Source organism: Wyeomyia smithii, chromosome 2 (assembly GCF_029784165.1).
Source record: "Wyeomyia smithii strain HCP4-BCI-WySm-NY-G18 chromosome 2, ASM2978416v1, whole genome shotgun sequence".
Taxonomy (NCBI): Eukaryota; Metazoa; Arthropoda; class Insecta; order Diptera; family Culicidae; genus Wyeomyia; species Wyeomyia smithii.
This window is the reverse complement of record NC_073695.1, coordinates 94,940,508-94,963,136: the sequence shown is the minus strand read 5'-3', so window position 1 is coordinate 94,963,136 and position 22,629 is coordinate 94,940,508. Positions and strand designations below refer to the sequence as shown.

Here is a 22,629-nt window from a genome sequence, read left to right as displayed (position 1 = left end):
TGATCTTTTCTGATCGTCGGGGAGCACTGATGGTTAGCAAGTGGTGCTCGCACACCCGAAACGTTTGATCTAGATAGATAACTTGCGCTAGATCTCTGCTTGCTCGGATACAGTGCATTGCTACAGGAGGGGATAATTCGTAGGGAGCAGTTTTAAATATGAAGTGTTATTCGAAGGCAGTTTATCAGCTACCTGTTTGGAGCTCTCTACAAGCCTGTTGTAAAGGTTTAAGCAGTCTTGAGAACACATAAAATTCTGTCTCTTTTTGGGATGTGCTGTCAGCGTATATTTTTGAAAAATCAAAGAACTTGATAGGCTTGAACCCAAACATGATTCTTTATCTTATTGGAGTCGTATCCGGGACTCAAACTTAAGTAACGTACGAACATCCTAGACAATAAATCTACTCAAGCCGGAGGTTTTATTCAATTTATTCAACAGGTTTACACTGTCTCTTAGAGAAGGATGTTTGAGCAAAGATTTAACGTGATTTACTTATAAAATATGCTTAATAATTATATCGCGTCTATAAAGCATTTTGTTAAGCCACTAAACTAACTTTTGTTGAAATTTGCTCTTGATTCCTTTTTATTCTGGAAATACCAACAAGCTTTGGGAATGTTACGTTTTAAGTCGTGGAGCAATTTCTGAGTTTCCAGTCACAGCGGAATTACTACACGTAGCACGAGAATTCCGTCCAATAGACCTTATCAATTGTGCAAATACTTGGTCGCGTATAGCTGATAAGGGAATTAAATAGGTAGTGGCAATAAGACTGTTTCCTTGGCACTAGGCACATGTGGAAATACAAAAATGCCTCCATACAGCGTGTGATTCATTTGTACGCGCTACCGGTACTCGTAGTATTATTGCGTATCTCAAGGCAGACGACGGCCGGTGAAGGTCAGGAGCAGATATTCAAATCCGCATGGCGTGACTTTGGAAGAATCTTCTCGAAAATAAACCTCTGGTGCCGTAGTTGGAACGACTAATTACGCCGAGCAGCTATCACAGAAATACGCCCGAGGTGATAGAAAGCGAAAACACGGCAGAGACTTTTCCGGCCCCTTGGAAATAGCAGCAGGATCATTAAGCCAAGGTGAAAGAAATGTTTATTTTTCTGCATTCATGAAACGTGAAAGAGCACATAATAGCGAGTGGGCGACCACTGAATATAATGCGACATATCGTCTAGCTCTAGTGTGCAGAATCATGTGGGTCAACATTAACGACGCAATGACGGGAGATTATGGTGGACAGGTATTTTCACGGTTCAGAATGTGAGAACATTTTTCATTACTCTTTCGCGTGTCGATTACTATCGGAATTGGAAATCAAGAAATATTACCTCGCTGCTGCATTGGAATCACGCTCAATCGTTCACGAAACGCTTGGGCAATATTTTAGGCAATAAAATTTTCCTACGCCGGTTGGTCGGTTTCGCGGTATTTTTCCAGCCCGATCTTAGGTGACCCCAAGAAGCAGGGGATTATACCAACTGTTAATAGTACGTGACTGGTAATAGAGCGAAACACTCTTGCGATTTTGTTTTATTTTTAGTGCAGTAGCCCGCTAAAATGCAGGTCCACGCAAGAGGAAAGAAGCGTGGGCATCGGTACACAATGCTACTGATTTATGAATAAAGTGCAAAACATTCTGCATGCCAAAGTCAGTTGCAGGTCGATGCAGTGAAATCACCAGCGCAGAGTGTTGGTCTATCATGAAATTTTGATCTTTACCAAGTTCCTTTCTCTGTTTTGGTTCAAATCGCGGATTTTCAGATTTTCTATAAGGTTATTCAAATTTTAAACCCAAGCTTCAATTTAGTTTGATTTAAATATAAAAATTTGAAGCCATACCTGTTTTTCCACTTTTTTGCACAAAAAATAAGAAAACCGAAATTAATCTTGTTTCTTGGACTGTAGTAATCGACAAAAACAAGTTGATTACAGGCTTTAATGTAAGGCATCATTGCTTTTATGGTTCGGTTCTCCCAACCACAGGACTCCAATGAAGATGAAGCAAAAGCATGAGACTCCCTTTGTGGTTCTGGTAATTTTTCTTTCTTTGTATGGACTCAATCACTGCGACCAGAAACATTTGATCGTTTGTGATATTGTTATACTGCAGGTGTTGTGTTTTCAGTACAAAACCACTATTGAGTGCACATAAGTGACATACTTATCATTTACATCCATGCTTGTGTGTATGTTTTTACCCTTTGGTTTCAAGACTTTTTTCTTCCTTCCAATATTGGCAATTACAATTTTCAGGAGAGACTTCACAACCGTTGCTCTGCTCATTTTCATTATAGGCCAGGCTTGTTTTGTCAAGAGGAAGGAGTCATTCCAAACCCCGTTCCTCCTGCCAGTAACACCAATTACAATTTTTAAAGAGGACTAATTTTCCTCTTGTTAGTATCATTATAAGAAGGACCTATTTTTTTCAACAAAAATGAGTCTTATCGAAGCCTTGTTCCTTCTACCAATATCGCTACAATTACAATTCCCTGAGAATAGCTACTGTAGAATTCGGTGCGAAGGGTGGGTATGTAGTTAGGAGGTCTTTTTTCCCGTATTAGGTATTTTTGTCACTGCGACTAATTCTTTGATCTTTTGCGACATATGCCTTTTGTTAATTTTGCTAAGTCAAGATGACGTAACACTTGGAAGTGCCGTCATATGACCAATAGCATAGGGCCAGTGTGGTATTACACTTTGCATAAAGCGCACAACCGTACTGGGAGTTGTTCTCCAAATTCCCGAGAGTTCTAATAGCTCTCTATCGAAGAACTTATATCTTTTTTTAGAAAAATCTCCCATGCTTTCAGCTCATTTTGAGTGTAGAAGCGGATAAGCCACAGAAAGGTTCTGATCATATGAATTTTTGAACCATCTGTGTAGAAAATGGTTGATCCTGAATGGAGATCAGGACCATCGCGTTACCAAACATCAGACTCAGGTTCAAACATTCGAAATCGTCTTTCAAAATTGTATCTTTTCTCCATCTAGTCTTCATTGTTGATTACTAGGGGATTGAAACGAATAGTTCTTAGAATACTAAGATGACCCGTTAGGTCACCCTCAAAGAACTGGAAGCTTAAAAAGTAGTGCTTCCAATGCCTTGGTAATGTTTTGTTCCTTTTGTTGGCTTTGGGAATAAAGATAACCTGTAATTGTCGCCACGCTCCCGGGATATAACCTAAAATTAAGCTTGATCGAAAGTTTTGTTAGAATAGGTATTAAAACTGATTTACTGCCGCTAATTGCCTAACAGTCCTATGTAAAATTTTGTATTTTCTTTTTTTTGCGGGAATGGGTCCATTTTGGCATGCTCTTCAAGAACAGCCATTAAAATCGAGATTGTGGGAATCAAGCCTTACTTTTTTAATAACTATTCTTGAAGAGCATGCCAAAATGGACCCATTCTCACAAAAAACAAGACAACACCCAAATTTTACCTTACCCCTCTGTAGTAGTACAGGAAAAATTCCGTTCTACCAGGTTATTTGAAGGGTTCAATGGAGTCTATTGCCCATTCAATTCTACTTTTGGTAAAAATTTGTTTGGCCATCCAGGGATGATGCTAATACATCCCTAGTTCTGTAAAGCCCAGTTATCGTATTCAGTGTTTCATGAATTTCCGTCCTGGTTTCAAGAAATCCAGTTCTTGTGCAGATGTACTTTGGTCTTCCTTTAAGTCAATATCCGACCCGAGGCATGTGTTTTTATCATTAGCTCCAATGTTTCATTAGTAGAGCTAGTATAAGAACCATCTTCTTTCCTCAGAGTACCTAATTTATTCGAATTTTTTTTTCTCAAGGATTTATCGCTGCCTGGCGGTTGCTGGAGTATTTTCGATGTTTTCACATGTATGCCTCCAATCCTTTTTGATCTTTGGATTTTTTTTATTATAGGCGGTGAGGTTTTGTTTGTATCCGTCCCCACCAAGGCATCTCTCTATTTGCAGAGCGTATCTTCGTGGGGCAGCAATCAAAATATGATTGCTGGATCAAATTGAAAAGATGTTTTTAGTTTTCTTCCAGCTCTCCGTAGGATTTAGAACATCCTTCAAAGCTGTGAATTATATTGCTCCCAGTTTGTTTTTCTGGGATCTCTTATGAATTCAGTGTTTTGATGATTAGCTTCGTAATCAAATAATATTTGCTTGTGATCAGATAGGGATTCCTTATCTGATTCATGCCAGTTTTTTATCCTACCAGAGATCGTAGGACTGCATTAGGTTAAGCCAAGAATTTCTTGTCTTATTACATTTTCAAATGTTGGTTTATCCCCTTTATTGCATATGATATAACTATTCTTTGTGATAACATAAAGTCCGAAAGATTGGTTAGGAGGTTGAAAACAAACCCATTTATATTCATCAGGATTTAATGACCGGGTGTTGTTGATAATCGTTTTCAGTCAAGGCATGTGCGACATTTTTCTTGCAAATGGTGTTATTGAGAAGACGGGTAGAACCGGAAATTGTGAGAAAGTAAGAAAACCGTGCGAAGGATGAAGCATTTATTCCAAGGATCATGAATCCTCCTTAGTTTCCGCATATTTGACTAATTAAAGAATGTCAAATCTTTTTGTCTTGAACTCCTGCTGAATTTCATGACGAATGTTCACAATAAGGTGTGCTTGCTTGTATATAATCGATAGATAGCAAACATTGAGAACATTGAACGCAATTCTCGTTACAGTAATAGCCTGTCTTCCATCGATTTGGATCTATTGCTACTAAAATATGACTAGAAAACTAGAATAAAAACTAGACACAATTTATCACGGTGAATATTGCCGTTTATTGGGAGCAGCCACATAAGCACAAAAACACTGGCAGCTGGCAGCTGTAGTGTGCCATCATCCACCGTAATAGTGACAATTCTAGCAGGACGAGAAAAGAAAATCAGCACCTACGCATCTGTGTGTTGAAGCATACTTGCTAATCTTTAACTACATTATAATTCTTCAGAGATCCATAAGTAACAGTACTTAGTAGGTCCTTGTGACCAAGAATTCCTAATATATCACGACCCACGGGTTATTTAATAATAGCTTAATAGCTAGAGCAGAACATTTGTGCTCCGATGCTGCATGAGAAAACAGAAAAAGCATTTTAGATAAAAAAACCGTGAATATCACGATTTTTTTAAAATATGCCAACAAAATCCGTCATTCCAGTCTAAAACAAGTCCAGTACGTGATATAAAATTTGTACTACTTCGAATATTTCTCACGTGTGTGCTCGTGCTATAACAAATTTTAATGTTTCGAAATATATACCAGCTTAAAGCGCTTTAGACGGTCTAGATTGAATTATTGCTTTATACCCTTTTACGAAAGTCATCGATGAGGTCTACGAGCACAATAAAGACGAGAAAAATCTTTGGTCCAAATAAAGCGCAAACAATTTCCTTGTGGTACTTTTAATATCTTCATACTCGAAACGTTTTGAAATGAATCATGAATAAAAAGCGCAAAATAAAGTCTATTTCAACGTGGAATTAAAATCCACAGAGGTTTACAAAATCAGCTCGGAAACCACACTAGTAGGAGATGATTTTCGATAAAACATATTCCTAGTATACCTAAGCTGCATCCGTCTAGAATTTTGCCAATCAACAACACCAAACCTTATACTTCGCCTCAATCCTCTGGCAGAGTGTTGTACTGCAACGAGAATGTAAATAATCAACCTCAGGTTGTAGCTCACGAGGCAACTGCGTGTTATATGAATACGGTTTACGTTTTAAACCCGAGAACCAAACGAGAGCAACAGATAACTTGTTTGTTTACTCTTTAACATGGTACAGCGCCACTGCCGTTGATGTCCCTACCTTCGTCGATGTTTGATGGGTTATAACACCCCGGCTAAGGATAATCTATCTATCTTTTGAGAGGTGGAAAGTAGGTCGCATATACTAGGCTTCTGCTAAGCTATGAAACACCACGCAGAATTTAATTATTGGTTTCTGATAGAATATCAATTATACTAATTGGAAACCCATTGCCAAGCCAATAAATAACGAAACGTTTGTTTGCATATCAACATAGATAGCTAAACTGTCAGTGAACGTGTGGAAGAAACCAAACATTATATGACCCCTAGCAATAAAATATTAAAACAATGTATTAAGGAAATGCAAATGGAAGCCGAACAATTCTGCCACTATTTAATGCTGCCAGCTTAACGATTAACAATTTAGCCGCAGGTTTGATGGCCACCGCCGCAAGATCGATGATCGCCATTGATAAGCGTTCAAGTCGTTGTGTTTATCGTTGCTCTTCCCTATTATCGGAAACAGCGCACCAATTGCGATCGCGAGAGCTCACGTGCAACAGCAGTTTGCTTTTACGCGATGCCCAACTAATCGCACAGCTCAAATGTAGCTGGCCTTAAACATTAAGTCTTGCTTATTCGCGATCATGATCGCACAGCGATGACGGCGAGACTCGCCGGTGGGGGTGATGGCACGGAGGGAAATCTAAGATATTAGAAAATGACGTAAATTGGCGACGTGCTGCGTTATTGTCATCCTTCAATGGTACGGGTTAATATTACATCGATCTTTGTAATAATCAGGTGTATCACCGGCTTTGTTTTTTTTCTTCACCAGAGTAGAAGCAGGAGGCGAATATACTTGCGATGATGTTATAATACAAATACTGTTACTTACCATTGAGGCCGTATTTTTTCTGATATTCCTTAACCTGATCAAGGCTCAGACCTTTTTCCGGATCCACTCGGAAGTGTGAAACGACTTCTTCGACGGACTTGCAATGGCCGTCCTCCATGGTGAATTAGCTAGTAACCGGCAGTTCTGGAAAAAGGTATGGAAAAGAAGATCGGTTAGGCGAAGAAATCACTGACACTTGCAGAAACAGCAGACGGCCAGCACGACGGCTACCACGTTCATACAATTTTGAGGCGGATTGCACTTGGTTTTGTGGTTTGCGATTTATTTGCTGCTTGTTAGTTAATTTCACTTCGTTCTTGCTGGAGGCAACGTTCGTGCTGTCTGTACTTGAACTTTGAACACAAGTTGAGTTTGTGGCTCACGCTGAGGCTCCCGGCTGAACTCACGGACTCTCGCAAACAGTAGCAAGTTTTATTAAAGTTACTTTCGTTTATGTAATACAATCTGAAAAAGTTCTATGTTAGGAAACATTTTTGACGTTTTTTATTGACGAAAACATCGAATCTAATAATTGATATCAAAGTATCTCAGATACTAAAACTCTCAGACTAAAACTATTCCGTTATAGACAAGATCGCATGTCTAGATTGCACGCCGATTTACCCAGCTGTTGGTAACACCGTTTCAGATTTCAGTAAAATTTTGTGGGTTTGATGATCTCGATTATTTGAGCATTTTTGCATACTTAGAACGTCAAGAGTAAGTATCTAGACGTCTATTTCTGAACGTTTTTTTAAGTAGTTTTTCGAGAATTTTTCGATAAAAATTGAAGGGTTTATAAAATATCATATCAAGACAAAAATAAAAAATTTGTTACTAGTAAAACAACAAGAGTGCATTTGTAGGTACTGAGCTGCATTTTAGTAACCCTTTAGATATCAGCATGGTAACAAGCTTTGCCAAAATTGCGCAGGAAAGAACACTAAAAATCGCTGATACTCATTCCTTTTCACGTGTTTGCAGAGATGCCAGACTTTTTTTTGGCAAGTCTGTATAATCCATAAAAATGTCTGTATAAGTCTGTATACCGCTGCGAAAAAAAGTTACCGATACATTGATACCTAATTATTTGTCGACCTGTCAGATTGTTTTGTTTTATTGCTTGTTTTGATTGTTCTTTTTCGAGTCTATCATAGTTGGTCGATTAATCGATAACTAATTTATCTTTTAAATCTAAGTAACACATAGAAGTAAGAGTCTTTCCCGTGATAAAAATCGTCGTTCGTCGTAATGTAGCTAAACTGATACATGATGGCAGAAGTCTCGCGGTTATAAAAATAGTACCTTCAAGGTTTGGGACATTTTAAGCAATTCTTCAACGTTGGATATTGCTCCGAATAGAACAAACGGTCTTTTCACCAATATAACCTGCATGGCAATCGATCGAGACAATCAGCTGTTTGTTACTGGGGGCGAAACAGGCAGATTAGTGCCCACGGGGCCGATAAAAACCCCGATAGCCTGACTCGATTCCCGTTGTCTTGATTTCACTCTCAAAAACGCAAGATTAATATGTTCAGCAAAGTGTTCAGTTCCTAGTTCACTTTTTCCAGCAACGGCTACAGTGACTTTTGGTTTTTGTGTTCGTTTTTTTTTGTGTATACTGGTAAAACCATTATGTAGAATATCAGATATCTGTGTAATATCTGTATTATACTAAATGTCTGTATAAAATCTGTAGGCTTATGCGTGTCTGTATCGCAACACAGAAAGTCTGTATAATACAGATTTGTCTGTATATCTGGCATCTCTGCGTGTTTGTGGCTCAACTCTATCGAAATGTAAATACGAAAACAAATAGCGTTACAAATCAGGGCACCAGAATAACAAAAGCTTGCTGCGTACATGTGCCACGATGGTGGCTGTCTTGAGAAGTGTGTCAATTCACGTGGCTGCAAAGGTAACGTTTTTCGCCTTGCGCAAAGACGATCGAAATAGCCTAATAGGCACAATCGAAAGTTATTATCAACTATCTGTATCTAAGTGAAACCATTGCTCACCGCCTAACTTTTTTCCGTTTCACAATTTATGTTCCCTTTTTGCGAAACGCTCAGCTGATCGCAAACAACGGCTGGCTGAGCAAAAAAATCCTCCATTAGCAAAGAGGGCATCTTGTCATGCAGCTCTCGTAGGGTCCGTGGCGAAAAACACTCAAAATTCTTTTTTGTGGTTTTATGAATTAACTATTTTCTTAAACTGAATGTTACTACGCATTTTTCCCCAAAAATTGCTCTACAGTACAATTCACGATATATATTATATCAAGTTTTCCGCATATAGAACGATTTCTCCGCGTAAAAACGAACCGATTGTACACGTCCGTTTGATCGTTAGAGCTGTGTGTGTGCGTGTCGGTTCCGTCGTTTAACAGAAAAGCTACACGCAAGCAATGGTACCTAAAAACGGCAATCGTCACAAGAGAGCGTATGCGACGATGACCATAACCTTAAAAAGTAGTCGGTAGAGAACGGGACTGACAAGCTTCAAAAGTGTACTTTGCACACTGAAAGTAATTGTTCTACACTGAAATCAATAGGCAATAGGCATTATAATCTCGTAAGATTTTGCAAATTTTTGTTCGACTTATTTAATCTCCCTCTCTCGCACGATACCGTTGTAAACACTTACGTGGTGATTTGTGTTTCGCGTTCACGATGACAAGAGATATTCCACTACCCTTCCCTTAAGACTTCTGTGGCGCTCAGCGCTATCGTTCTGGAGATTGGTTTCTAACCGAACTATTTTACAATTGCAAAAAATAAATAAATCTACTTAAAATTAAAACTATCACTGTATCCTACCGGGCCCGATCCGGAACTGACAAACTGGAATACTTTAACTTTTCTTTTTAAAAAACCCTCGACACACTGTTTCTCACTAGCAGATCAAAGAAATCCTTCATAGGCACGCACAGTGTATCCTTCAACGATTCTCGATTCCTGTGTTCTCTTATCCGATGGGGGCGAACAAAATGCTTAGCAATTCCACACGTTCACTTTATGACTTCCTTCTCCAGCCTATCATAAAGTTTCGCAACGGAACGTGGCTATCGAAAACGCGAACGTCATTTTTAGCTGAGCAAATGTTGCTTCATTTTGCAAACCTCAATATAATACACAAAAAAGGAACTTTCAAGGAACGGAGCACGATATAGTACGACAAGACGGCGGCGGTGGCGAAATACTACACGGGAACCACGACGATGGTCGATGGCTTGAGCAGAGCACAGCAGCAGCAGCAGCAAATGCGCGAGTGTGTGAGAACGAGCGAGAAGAAGAGCGTACCGTGCACTACATACAAACGCGGACTTGAAGCGAAACTGGCAGAACTGAACTGACTGAACAACGGCCGGCTGGTTGCCTGATTACTTGCTGGTCTAGTTGTTGGCTGGATGGAGGCTGACAAATGTAGATGACGAATTTGGAGAATGATTTGAGAGAATGACAGCGAGAGGTAGAGAAAACGCGTCCAAGCACATACGTAGCGGTATATGCGCTTAACACGCACACTGCTGCATCAGTGACGTTAGCGGTGGAAGTTTAGAAGGTGTTTCTGGATAAACCAAAAAGCAGTCCGCACTACAAACTTATTTCAATTTCAGTAACGTATTTAAGTGGTTTCTTGTGAATTTTGTTACATAGAATGCAGCATACGCTTTTCGTAAGCGTTGTTTGCAAGCTGTGAAGTCTAAATGTTTTTTATCAGGATACTTTCGATTTATGTTAAGGGAACATTCATAAATGACGTAGCTTTTTTAGGGTTTTTTTGACAAATAAACTCCGTGATCCACTTAAAAAAAGCCACAAAAACAAACCGCGTAAAAAGCGACCCTAGTGTATTAAGTCATATAAGCATGACTATCAGTGTAAATTACAAATTACGAAGCTTGCGCTACGATCATATTGACTCTGGCACTCAAGAATCAATTTTGTTGTAAAACAGGCTAGTTCATCTGAAATCCGTCTTCATTTTCGACAATTTTTGTAATCAGAGTCAGAGTCTCCGCCACGCGTAGTAAATGAAAACAGAAACTAAATTCAGCACGTAAAAAACAGTTACTTCAAATGATTGAAATTGGCGTTTGAAGTTTTTTCTTTATTGCACAAAAATAAATGAAGTATAATCGAAAGTTGGAATTGATTGCATTGATAAAGGTTTGTATAATCTATTTTTATTCAATTTAGAGTGATTGGTATTGCCAAACATCGTTAATTCAGGAGATGCAGTAGATAAATTTATTTGATATTAAAAACTAAAAGAAATTAAATTGCTCAATCAAGTCTTTGGAAAATATATAATTTCAAGATACGTGTCAGTATGTACGTGCATTACTCTATTGAATTAAAAATAACTAAAAAACATTTAGGTTTTTTTTTCATTATAATTGCATACAAGTCACTTTAGCAAGTGAATAAGAGTGAGTAGTTTCTATACTACAGTTTTCTTCACAGTTTACTTTACTAAGATGACTAGAACAATATACCTTACTTGCAAATTTTTGTCATACATTTTGCCCATGACACCTTAACAACGGTTAGTGCTGCCATTTGTGACTGAATGCGCATAAAACTATGATTATTAGTGAAAAGGATTCATCGTGCATAATCCGCCAGATGAAAATGAAAACTACATGGCAGCACCGTATAAGGATATAAATAGGACCATACAAGGATATTGAAAAACATGCTTCACCTTTCGCCACCTTGCCGTCATCATCAAATTACCAATATACAAATAAGTTCGACTTTCGTTCACGCGCAGCAACATTCGTGTCCGTTGCATACTGCAAGAGTCAGGCATCTTGTACCAATCATCTTTACTTTGGACATAAGGATTAACAGGATGAAGGAGTTGGCGTTTTTCTATACTTGTGCGATTCAGTGAATCTTATAAGACCTTTATGTGATTAGTAGCTCTTTAGGCAATGAAAAACTTTTCTTATTACATCGATGTGATTAATCGACAAATTTATGCAGTTTTGATTTTTGTCCCCTCCCTAGTACATACATTGGTTTTATCTAAGTTTTATAGCACTAAATTTAGCCAAAACAGCGTTTTAAAACTTTGATAAAACCAGTATTGTTACTTGAGCTGTTACCATACATTCAACGCACTATGCGATGTTTGGTTTGTTGTATCAGCATCGTACCTCGAATAGTAGTTTTCTTAAACAGTCGTCAATTATCTTCAAATCGTCAGTGTTTTAGGAATCAAAATTATTTGCTGAACTAAACTAAATCAGATTTTTGTTGTTTTTTGATCAAATTAAAGCCTGGGCTCGAATTTTCAAACAGAACGCTACATATTTAACTTGAAATGAAATTTAACCATGTTTTAACTAACCGAGTTACTACTCATACGATATTGTTTTCTTCTTTCTATGAGAAAACAGTGACAGTTGCTCAATCATTCTGTGTATAATAATATCGGAGTTTAGTTTCTCTCTTCTCCAATTTATTTCAAAATATAAGAAATTTCTTGTGCCCACCCGGGTTGGGAAGTTTAAGCAAATTACTTTAAGGTTGTAGTGTGTTGAAGCCACATGGGAGCCATCACGTGGTTGACTACGAATTTTCATTGGCACAAGACTCGAAAATAGTTAATGCGTTACTTATGGAAACACTGTCTTATGTTTTCATCACTACAACGAACATATCGTCGTTTCCACAAATTACACACTAACTATTACCGAGTGGTATGCCGTTGAAAATTCGAAGTCAGCAACGTGGTGGCTCGAAGTCGGCCATTTGTGGCTTCAACACACTTCCACCTTAATGATTGAATATAAATCCTAGTCTGATCGCACCGTCTGATATGCCGTGACTTTAAGGTGAAACGAGATTGTGGCCTTTTCCGATACAATTTTGAGGTTAGAGTTCTTTTTACTTCTGTATTTTGATCGTAAAAAATTCGGCTTCCACTAAATAAACGGCACTCAAATTGCTACTTCAGGCATGCAACAGTTGTGAAAACAATTGATCAAAGTTTCATGTACGTAGTCTTCATAAATCAAGAAAAAATTAGATTGCAAAATTCGAGTTGATCGCGACCACGTCCCGATTCACCTCAAAGAAGTTTCCACCTGCCAGTGTATGTGTGCACATGCTGTCTTGCTTTACGCTGTGAGCAAGTGGTGAAGTTTTACAGTTTCTCCGATCCTCCTACGACAAAGGCTGTCAGCAGAGAGCTCTCGTATCCAAGTATGATGACAGTTCTACAAGGTATGCTACATTTTTGTCTATCCACGCACACAAACAAATCTCGTTATGGAAAATTTCGCGTTTTGTATGGAATTCAGAACATTTTTGGAAATTTCTCGTTTTATGTTGTTTTATAGCTGATTTTTTGGTTGGAGAGTGAATCTCCAGTTAAAACACACTAGAAATTGATATTAATTTAGATTTAGTGTGAAAAATTGCGACAATATGTTGAAATAAAATATATAAAAATGCTATATTTCTAATAGTTGGAGCATAATCTTAGTCATTGTCATAGCCAGAGCCGGATTTAAGGGGGGGCCCAGGGGGCCCGGGCCCCCACATTTTTGGGGCCCCCACAAAACGAGAAAAAGTTCTTTTCTCTATCAAAAATGAGATTCAATCAAAAGTTCAATTTACAGTAAGAAAATTTGAACAGACCATTTCAATCTGAAACTTTCCTTCAGTGTTATTTTTTCGCGAGCGCCAATATCACAACCACATCCATAAGACTTCACCTTCGATTCTCTTGGAATGACACACATTAACACACCATTTGAATCGAACCAGCGCGCATGAGAAATCAAGCAGGAAAGAAGATAATCCACAAGTTTTTTTAATACATTGCTGTTGATTCCGAAAATAAGTTTACCTGTCCGAATCAGGGATACTAGATTTGCGTTGCAAAATGCAGGTTTTCAGAGTCCGTGTGCAGATTTTATTGACCTGCAGAAGTGTGTAGGGGTAAACAGGGTAAGACCGCCCTGCGGGGTAAGACCGCCCACTGTAGTTTACTACCAAGTTATAAAATAATTGAAAAATTTCTTTAACGTGTCTATCACAGTATAATTACATAACATTTTGCACGTTTTTCTGTTTTCATAGTGCGCGAACGGTCGCAGAAATAATCAAAAACAACCTTTCAGCTGGCAACCAGTCAATGCGCTATTGTTTTGCGGCAACGGGACTTAAGGTTTTTCAGTCTAAAAATCTATTGTTTTGTTCGTGAATATACGTTTGATCGCTTGCCTGAATCTATCTTCTTTCGGGAATGTCGAAGGCCGTGAGTAATCTTGTAATTTTGACTACTTTTTCGGTCAAATATGAAAATGTTCCACTGGGGGTAAAGTCGCCCACTATACAAGGGGTAAAACCACCACGTATCCAACTGCTTGTTGTTTTACTTCAAGACCCAAATGCCTCGACACTACAAAGGGAATATTTACAGGATCAGTAAAGCAACTTCAAGCCACATAAGACATCGATGTTAATCGACCATTTTCGATTTGGTTGAAACTTTTCTAGTAATATATTTTAACAAGACTTATTTTTGAAAAAAGTAAACCTGTGTGAAAATGGTGTTAATGAACCAAAATAATTTTAGAGCCATGACGGTTTGTTTGATTGGTATGACGTCTCCGGCAGAATTGAAAATAGTAGTTTTTTACTTCCGAAAAAATTACACACTCTAAAAAAATTTAAAGAAAAGATATAAAAATAGAATTAAAAATATTTTTTTTTCAAATTTATTTGAAAAAATATGTTTTTGCCTGTAAAATCTACAAAAGGTAAGCTAAAATTTTATGGTTGTTGGATCATGGAATAATAGAAATATTAATAGCTAAATTTTTGTGAAGAATTATTTTTTTGGATGGTTTGTTTGGTGTAGCGTCGTTGATAATTTTGTTCTTCAAAAAAAAAAAAACAGAAAATTGAAAATATAAATAAACGAAAGAATAATTATTAGTATTTTTCTATACATAATAAGTCTTCAAAAGAATCATACAGACAGGTTTAATGAGTTTTAATTTTTAGCTTAAAGATAGGTATATTATGAATTCAATATCTTGAAAACCCCCAATTCTGAAAAATCTATTTATTTTGAAAACCAAAAAAGTTACCTAAACATTGATCTGAACTTGAATAATCAGAAAATAAAATAAGTTGAAACTTAGAAATTTTTTTTTCAGATTTTTCACAGTGTATATTTTATTTAAAAAGAAAAAAATACCATCCACAACTTTGTCAGAGACACTATACCGATAAAATCAACCGTTTCGGCCCTAAAAATATTGTTTATCCTCAAAAAATGGTGGGCGATCTTACCCCGGTGGTGGGCGGGCTTACCCCGCATGAAAAAGATCTGCACATTTTCAATGAATTTTTAAAAATTGAAAAAAAAAACTGGAAAATAAACAAAAATATTTCAGTTCCTATTTTTTAAATGCAGGTATTGAATAGAAGAACTTCTTAGCGAAGAAAAAATGTAATTGCAGTCGCAACTTTTTTTTCTATAAACAGAATTGCTTAAGGGGGCGGTCTTACCCCGCTTACCCCTAGTTTTTTCCTAGGTTCTGTAGATTATTGCCAGCGTAGCCTTATATTTGCGCAGTCTTTCTCAAATTGTGTGCAAATTTGTGCTTGCGGATCGCATTTTTTTCGAATTGCGGTAGGTTTTTATTTTTCAGATATCAAGAAAGAAATTCCGGATTTCGAGCAGTTGCATACATTTATTTATTTGAGCCTAATGATCTCGAACGCAACTGGAGAAAGGTCTTTATCGAAGATGAAACTGATTGAAAATAGGTTGCGTACGACTATGAAGAGTGAAAGGCTGTCAAACTTAGCATTGTTAAGTGGAGAGTACAATATTCTGAAGGAGCTGAATGTTGATTATTCAATCAATAAGTTCTCTGCAAAAAAAAAAACTCGTAAGAAAAAATTCTAGCAAATTTTTGGTAACTTTCCAATGAGAAATAAGTGTTTTTAACTCGTACGATAAAAAAAACGGGTTTGTTTTATTCTGGGGCCCCCACTGTAAACTGGGCCCCGGGCCCCCACAATCGTAAATCCGGCTCTGGTCATAGCTCATGACTTTTGTTACTGTATGAAACATAAGCGACTCTATTTAGAAGCGCTATGAGAGTACAAGAAAAAAATGAAAAGTGCAAAAAGGTTACCGGCAAATTGATGGAAAACAGCATATTTTACCTAAACCGCAGCATGTTTATGAATACCACAAATAAAACATATTTCAACATCATTTCTATAACTTTTCAGGAAAGTATGTTTTATAAGTTTAGTTTAAAATGCAAAATCATTTCAAATTTCATACAAAATTGGAAAAAGTTCATAACGATCACTAATACTAATGCATCGACGTGAATAGCATACCTTTTAGAACTGTCATCTATACGCTATGAGAGTACAAGAAAAAAATGAAAAGTGCAAAAAGGTTACCGGCAAATTGATGGAAAACAGCATATTTTACCTAAACCGCAGCATGTTTATGAATACCACAAATAAAACATATTTCAACATCATTTCTATAACTTTTCAGGAAAGTATGTTTTATAAGTTTAGTTTAAAATGCAAAATCATTTCAAATTTCATACAAAATTGGAAAAAGTTCATAACGATCACTAATACTAATGCATCGACGTGAATAGCATACCTTTTAGAACTGTCATCTATACTTGGCTCTCGTATAGCAACACCGTAACGAAAGCCAGCTGTTAATTTCCCAGAGAGAGGGAGGGAGCACAGAACGGAAGGTCAACTTCAGGTATATGATCGAACAGGAAGTGCACACAAAAAGGACTGAAAAATGACAATTGAATTTTCTGTGCTCTCGGGCAATATATATTTGTCGTGTACGTTTATGCCGCTTTGCCAGTGGTATAATGTGGCATAATTTATTCGATGTTTTGAATTGACGGTTATTTCAACAGTTTAACCCGTTTAATACAATCTATTACGTTCGATGCAAAAACGTTTTGGGTAAAAATTCGCAATTATTCACATTTGTGGAGTTTGTCATATTACAATAGTGTAACGAAGGTATTGTAATCGACAAATGTTGATTTGAAACACGAACAACAATCAATGTTATTGAAAAATCGTGCGTTTTAAAACGTTAATGTTGCAATTCTTCCATTTACAATTGTACCATGTGTCATAGACGGCTATTTTTGAAAATTGTTAAAATTTAAAATGCAGCTCGTGAGTATTTTTTTTTTTCAACTAAAGAAAGTACTTTGAGTTTTTAAAAATCATGGCACAGATGGATTTTTTAACGCAAATTTTCAGAATATTTATAATAAATGAATCACATTTTTATTCGAAAATGAAATTTATAAACTATTTTCATCCTTTTATAAGATTATATTAAATGTTTTGTCGATTGACTCTAGTCCATTCTGGAGAATATAGATTTTCTTCTCATTGATGGGACATGCGACATGCCATTTAAACAAAAATAATCTGAATAAGGTTAATTAAAATCAGGTTAGCTTCTAGAGCAACGAATAATGCGATTGTAAGAGGTACCGGTTTCATTGTGCAGTCCTTTTTTTAAATCTGATAAAAATCTAATCGTGATTCGAAAAAATGCGCTCGAGCAGGCAGAAATCTGTAAAAACTGCACACATTTTGAGAAAGTCATAGGAAAAAAAATGTAGTTAACCTTCCGCATAATCAATAACTATAAAACGTGCCTAACAACTAGTTCGGGATATAGTTTCGACTGTATGGGGTATCGTTAAACCATATGGATTATCATCCGTTTATGGTTATTGATTATGCGGGATGGAGATTGAAAACACATACCGCACATACCTGCGAATCAAAACAAATCATCGTTTTGCTGACAAATCTGGTATCTTTGCTGACAACCGAAAGTCACAACCTTACAGAACACTAAAAAAGGATCCCAAGAGGTTCGTTTCAAGGGGTTTTGAAATGCGTCGTAACCTGAGAATACTCCAAAGTAATCAATGTCATTTTTTTCGAGTAATCAAAGGTAACCACCAACAATCAATGACAAATAAACTCAAGTACGAGTAGTAAAAATTTATTTTATTTTTTATTCACTTTTCGGGTTTCTTGCATGCATTTGAATGTCGTTCCATTATGACATAAGAGCGCTTTTTAGATGGATTAGGGCCCAACTAACAAACCCCCGACTAAGGAGCAACTGGTAAGCGAATCACCATTGTATATCAATAGTGCCTTACCTCTAGCGTTCGTTCATATATGGAAACATTTGTATAATACATAACGCGCTCAGGGGAGAGGTGGAGGAAAGGTATCCAGCGAAGTGTTACACTGCATAAGACCACCATGCAAATTTGCGTTACTTAGTTGATGGGGGTTTTGAAAATTGCCAAATTTCACGTTACGTAATATACGAATATTCTTTAAGAGGACTCTAAACGAGATGGTAATTAGAGACTTGAAACAAAAGATGCGACGCTCACTTTATGTACCTCGTGTTAATAATCTGATTATTTTCACAGTTAAAAGGAGTAGATTACTGAAAAACAATAAAGGAACAGTTCTACAACCATCTATGCCGGTATCTGAGTCAGCTGTTTTGAAGAATGCTAGGGGCAAGACACTGCGTAACCCAATAGGTGATTAGTAATCCTAACAAAAAGAAACAACCGGTGTCATCTTGCAACCTGGATAGCTCAACCCAACGCGTGAAAGTCCTTCACTAGTTGGGCTACGCATTTAGTGCAACGAGCAAAATTTGATTGTATTCATTGTTTCTAAGTGTTTATCGTTGCATTTTCAGACACTCCTCTAGTTACATCAAAACTCTTTGAAGTCATATTATCGTTGTTGTGATGTTGGTGTATAGAAACATAGTAAAACGGTATGTCAAAAGTACAACCGGCTATATTGCAAAAAAAATGCCAAAGACTAAAGTTGTTTATTAAAACAACCGATGACCAAAATTCATCGCATCTTATAATATACTATTTCGATGCATTCAAATTATAAATCCGGTAAAGCTACATACCTTGCTACTGATATTCATTCATTTTAGAAGCAGTTCACAACTTGAAACACATGAATTTGCGATTTTCATTTGCTTAGTTAGTAAGAATCTATTAACAAGTAGAAAAAGTTATTTGCTGTCGCTTGGTGATGCCTCGTCTTCAACCGTACAAAATAAAAAAACGCTTCGCCGCTCGTGCCTACTTGTTGATCAAACCGGTTCACCATGTCCTATACGCTATGGTTGGGAAGTTAATGTGATAAATAAATGATAGATATTAATATATATATCAACCATTACCGAAATATTTTTCATGAAATAAAGTTGTCAAGCCCCTAGAAATAATGTGTTTTCCTTCTTACAGATGCTTAGCAGGGTTAACCTGTAGTGTTTTCGCCGACAGATTTATACCAGTGTGTTTGATTGATTTCGATAAAAGTAGTATAAATTTTGTTTATTTTCCGTGTAAAAAGCGTTCTTTCCACCCCTAGGGAGCGCTGCAAAATTCACTGAGCACTTAGCAGTTTTCGTATCACAGATGACCTTCCGTTCTGTGGAGGGAGTTGACAGTTAGCGAACACAATGGGCTTGGCCTCGGTCACCTTGCGGAAATTTGACAGATAAGCCATAAGAGAACTGTCAAATTTTTGTCGCGTTATTACCGTAACCGTATCCATTGTGCTTCAGACCCATCGAAATGACAACTGTCAAACGTAGAGCTCTGTTAGGAAAAGTAACTATTCGAAAATTCGAACAGTTTGAAGAGAAACACGGTTATTATTTATGAATGAGTTTGACAAAAATTTTTATCGAAATATTTTGTCAACTAGCGAGAAATTTCAACAGACGTTGAGTATTTTGGGTGTTACTGAATAACCCATATATTTCCGAAATTATTCAGATCACAAAAATGTAGTTTTGAATACGGTAGTTTAATTTTGAAAATATGTCCGGCCAAAAAATAGCTGTTTAACCTTCATTGAACCCTTGTGTGGAAAACCACACAAATGAATTTTTTAATTTTTTTTCGAAAACTTCTCGATCGATTTTGATAAAACTTCTTGACAATTCCTAAACCATCAATCTTACACAAAATACACTTTCTCCAAGGGAAAAATATTTTTGGTTGATGAGATATTTAAAAACTTACGTTGTTTACCCTGGTGTGTGGATTTCCACACTTACAACATTCGATTTTTTTGTGGACAAGAAACAACTTAATTTTGCCCCAAACATATTTTTTTCATTGAGTGCTTTCATACCTGAAGCTATAGGTACCAATTAATCCTGTTTCAAAAATCGAATAAGGTGTGTATGTGTGCGGAAGTATGTGTATGTGTGTTTATTTTCATTCTTACGACCAATATATCTCAATTTTCTCAGCAACGGCTGAACCGATTCGACTGTTCTTAGTCGCGTTTGAAAGAGCTTAAAGTCTAGTTAGATGATGGAAAATATCGTTTTGATCCGAAGGTTCATTCAAAAATGACGTAACAAAGGGTGATCAATTTACATGGGAACTGATAAGCTAATTGATTTTTTCTTAACGGTTTGACTGATTTTAGAAATGAATAAAGGTGCATTCTTGTAATTCGCATCAAAATCAAATCAATTAAAAGGCTACGTGGGACATGTGTAAAAGTATGTGTTCATTTGTTTCATGCCAGTGTGAGAATTTTCACACATATGGGTTACGAATACGCTAATGCTAAAAGTACCTATTTAGTGTTTGCACAGCCTGGTTGAGCAGTGTTCAACATTTACACAGTTTTATATAGTATTCTACTGCAAGACAAGTATACTCGCACTTTTAGGTATATTGAAATAAATTTAGAATGTATCTCCCGAGATGGTCTAACAAGCCAGTCGTCGTGGGTTCGAGTCTCGGCTCGGGCGAAACTGTTAGTGTTAGTAGGATCGTAGCGCTAGCCCCGCAATTGTCCTTTACACTAAACATTTGACTGCGAAGTCTGTGTATAATGAACGAATCGGAATGTAGCACCAAGGCTTTGCTTACTTTGCTTAGCACAGATTTCAGAATATTCTTACGAACATTCCTAGCTCCAAATTGCTTCATTCGGTCAAACCGATGTTAGGATTTTTTTTGTTCAATTGCTATCATAGCATGTTTAATTGGTCTCATATCATGTAAACACGTTTTGTTTTGTAACTTTTGCATGAACCATCGGATCAAACAAATGTCCGATGATGACCTAATGGCCTTCGAGCCATTCCAATTGCAGCCAAGGAAATCAAATCAATACATCCATTGCTGAGATAATTCAAATGTATTATTCAAGATTGTTTTTGTACACTACGCATAATATTATTCAATAGGTTACCTCCAAACTACTGCAATGTACTAGGCGTTTCCACAAGATTTGTTTTTTTTATCGTACCTTTGGAAATTATCATTTAATTTTAAGTATATTTTTGAATATAAATCTACCCTCCAAATCCTAACAAACGCATCTAGCACCAAAAGGACTCAAATCAGTCAAACCGATGAAAGAAAAAATCGGTTAGTTTATCAGTTCCTATATAAGCTAACCACATTTCGTAACGTCATTTCTGAATGAACCTTCGGATCAAAACGATATTTTTTGTCAAATAACTAGACTTTTAGCTCTTTTAAACGCGACTAAGAACAATCGAATCGGTTCAGCCGATGCTGAGAAAATCGAGATATAATGGTCGTAAGAATAAAAATATACACACAAACATATACTTCCGCACACATACATACCTCATTCGATTTTCGAAACAGTATTATTTGGTACCTATAGCTTCAGGTATGTATGCACTCAATGAAAAAAATAAGTTTGGGGCAAAATTAAGTTGTTTCTTGTCCAAAACAAATTAAAATGTTGTATGTGTGGAAAACCACACACCAGGGTAAACAACGTAAGTTTTTATTAGGATGCAATGAAGGTTAAATCCGTAGAATCGAACTCAAATCGGCATTGTTTACGCCTAACTGTACACGCCAAAGTTTAAGCTCGAGCAAAATGCAGCGGTCTGTCAATATTTTTATTGTTTATATTGTTGGTCTTCGGTTATTAAATCACGAATTCAAACGATATAATTTTTTTTAAATCACGTTTTGTTCAGAAAATTATACTCTTTAACCCACTTTAACCTGATATGTAAAAATCGAAAAACGCGTGTTTAGCTAAACAACTCAATTTGCAAGATTTTGTTCGATTTTGCACGTATCATGCAATCAATTTTTAGCGAAAACATTGAAGTAATTTGATGTTTCTTCGCATGATTATTACGTCTATACAAAAGTTGCGCTATTTTCGTACAATATTGTGTGGTTTTGCGCCATCCACTGACCACTGATTTCATCCTATTGTTTGCTGAGTTCGCTGAAAATGTGTGTACAAAAACTGAACTAGCATTTCTGATATTCTAAGTATTGTGCTATAATTCCGATTTGAAATAATATTGTTTTGTATTCCAATTCCCATCTCCATTATTCTTTTTTGTCGTTCGGAATACTAAGCTGAAAATAAATGTCTAAGCGAGAGTTATAAAAGCCCAACTATGCAAGCATTCACTGTGATCTCTAGAACACACTTGTGAAGAAAATTGGTGTGTATCAGCTTCAATAAAATATCGGTTCAAGATTGAAAAATGGCGAAAGATTCACGAATTGAGTTTTAATTATAATACTGGTGTATCCCGATAAAATAATTCATTTTATTATATTTTACCGAGGATTCTGTTAGATTTGTAATTATTCGTAAAACTTCGATATATGTTTCTGCATTTTTATCATATTTGTAACGAAAAGCCGAGATTAGGAATGCTGTGAGTTGTATTCAAGTATTCTAAGTTGATCATAAATAGGGTTACCATTTCGTCGGAGTTAAAAATCAGGACAATTTTTTTCCAGCAAAAATTTGATCCAAGCTATTGTTATTTTTTGAGGTATC

At 36.6% G+C, this 22,629-nt stretch overlaps 1 protein-coding gene across 4 annotated transcripts in view; it reads right to left on the bottom strand.

Moving 5' to 3' along the window:
* The window catches only part of LOC129721933 (calcium-transporting ATPase sarcoplasmic/endoplasmic reticulum type-like), a 69,747-nt gene that overhangs the window by 27,665 nt on the left and 19,453 nt on the right, over positions 1-22,629 (bottom strand). For 2 of the 4 annotated variants that reach the window (XM_055675052.1, XM_055675054.1), the window contains exon 2: positions 6,686-6,829. In XM_055675052.1, the coding sequence (XP_055531027.1) occupies positions 6,686-6,803 (118 nt within the window). In that variant the 5' untranslated portion in view covers positions 6,804-6,829. Of the gene's footprint in view, positions 1-6,685; positions 6,830-9,334; positions 9,445-9,507; positions 10,080-22,629 lie in introns of those variants that run through there. The other 2 variants (XM_055675053.1, XM_055675055.1) reach the window with 2 other exon arrangements.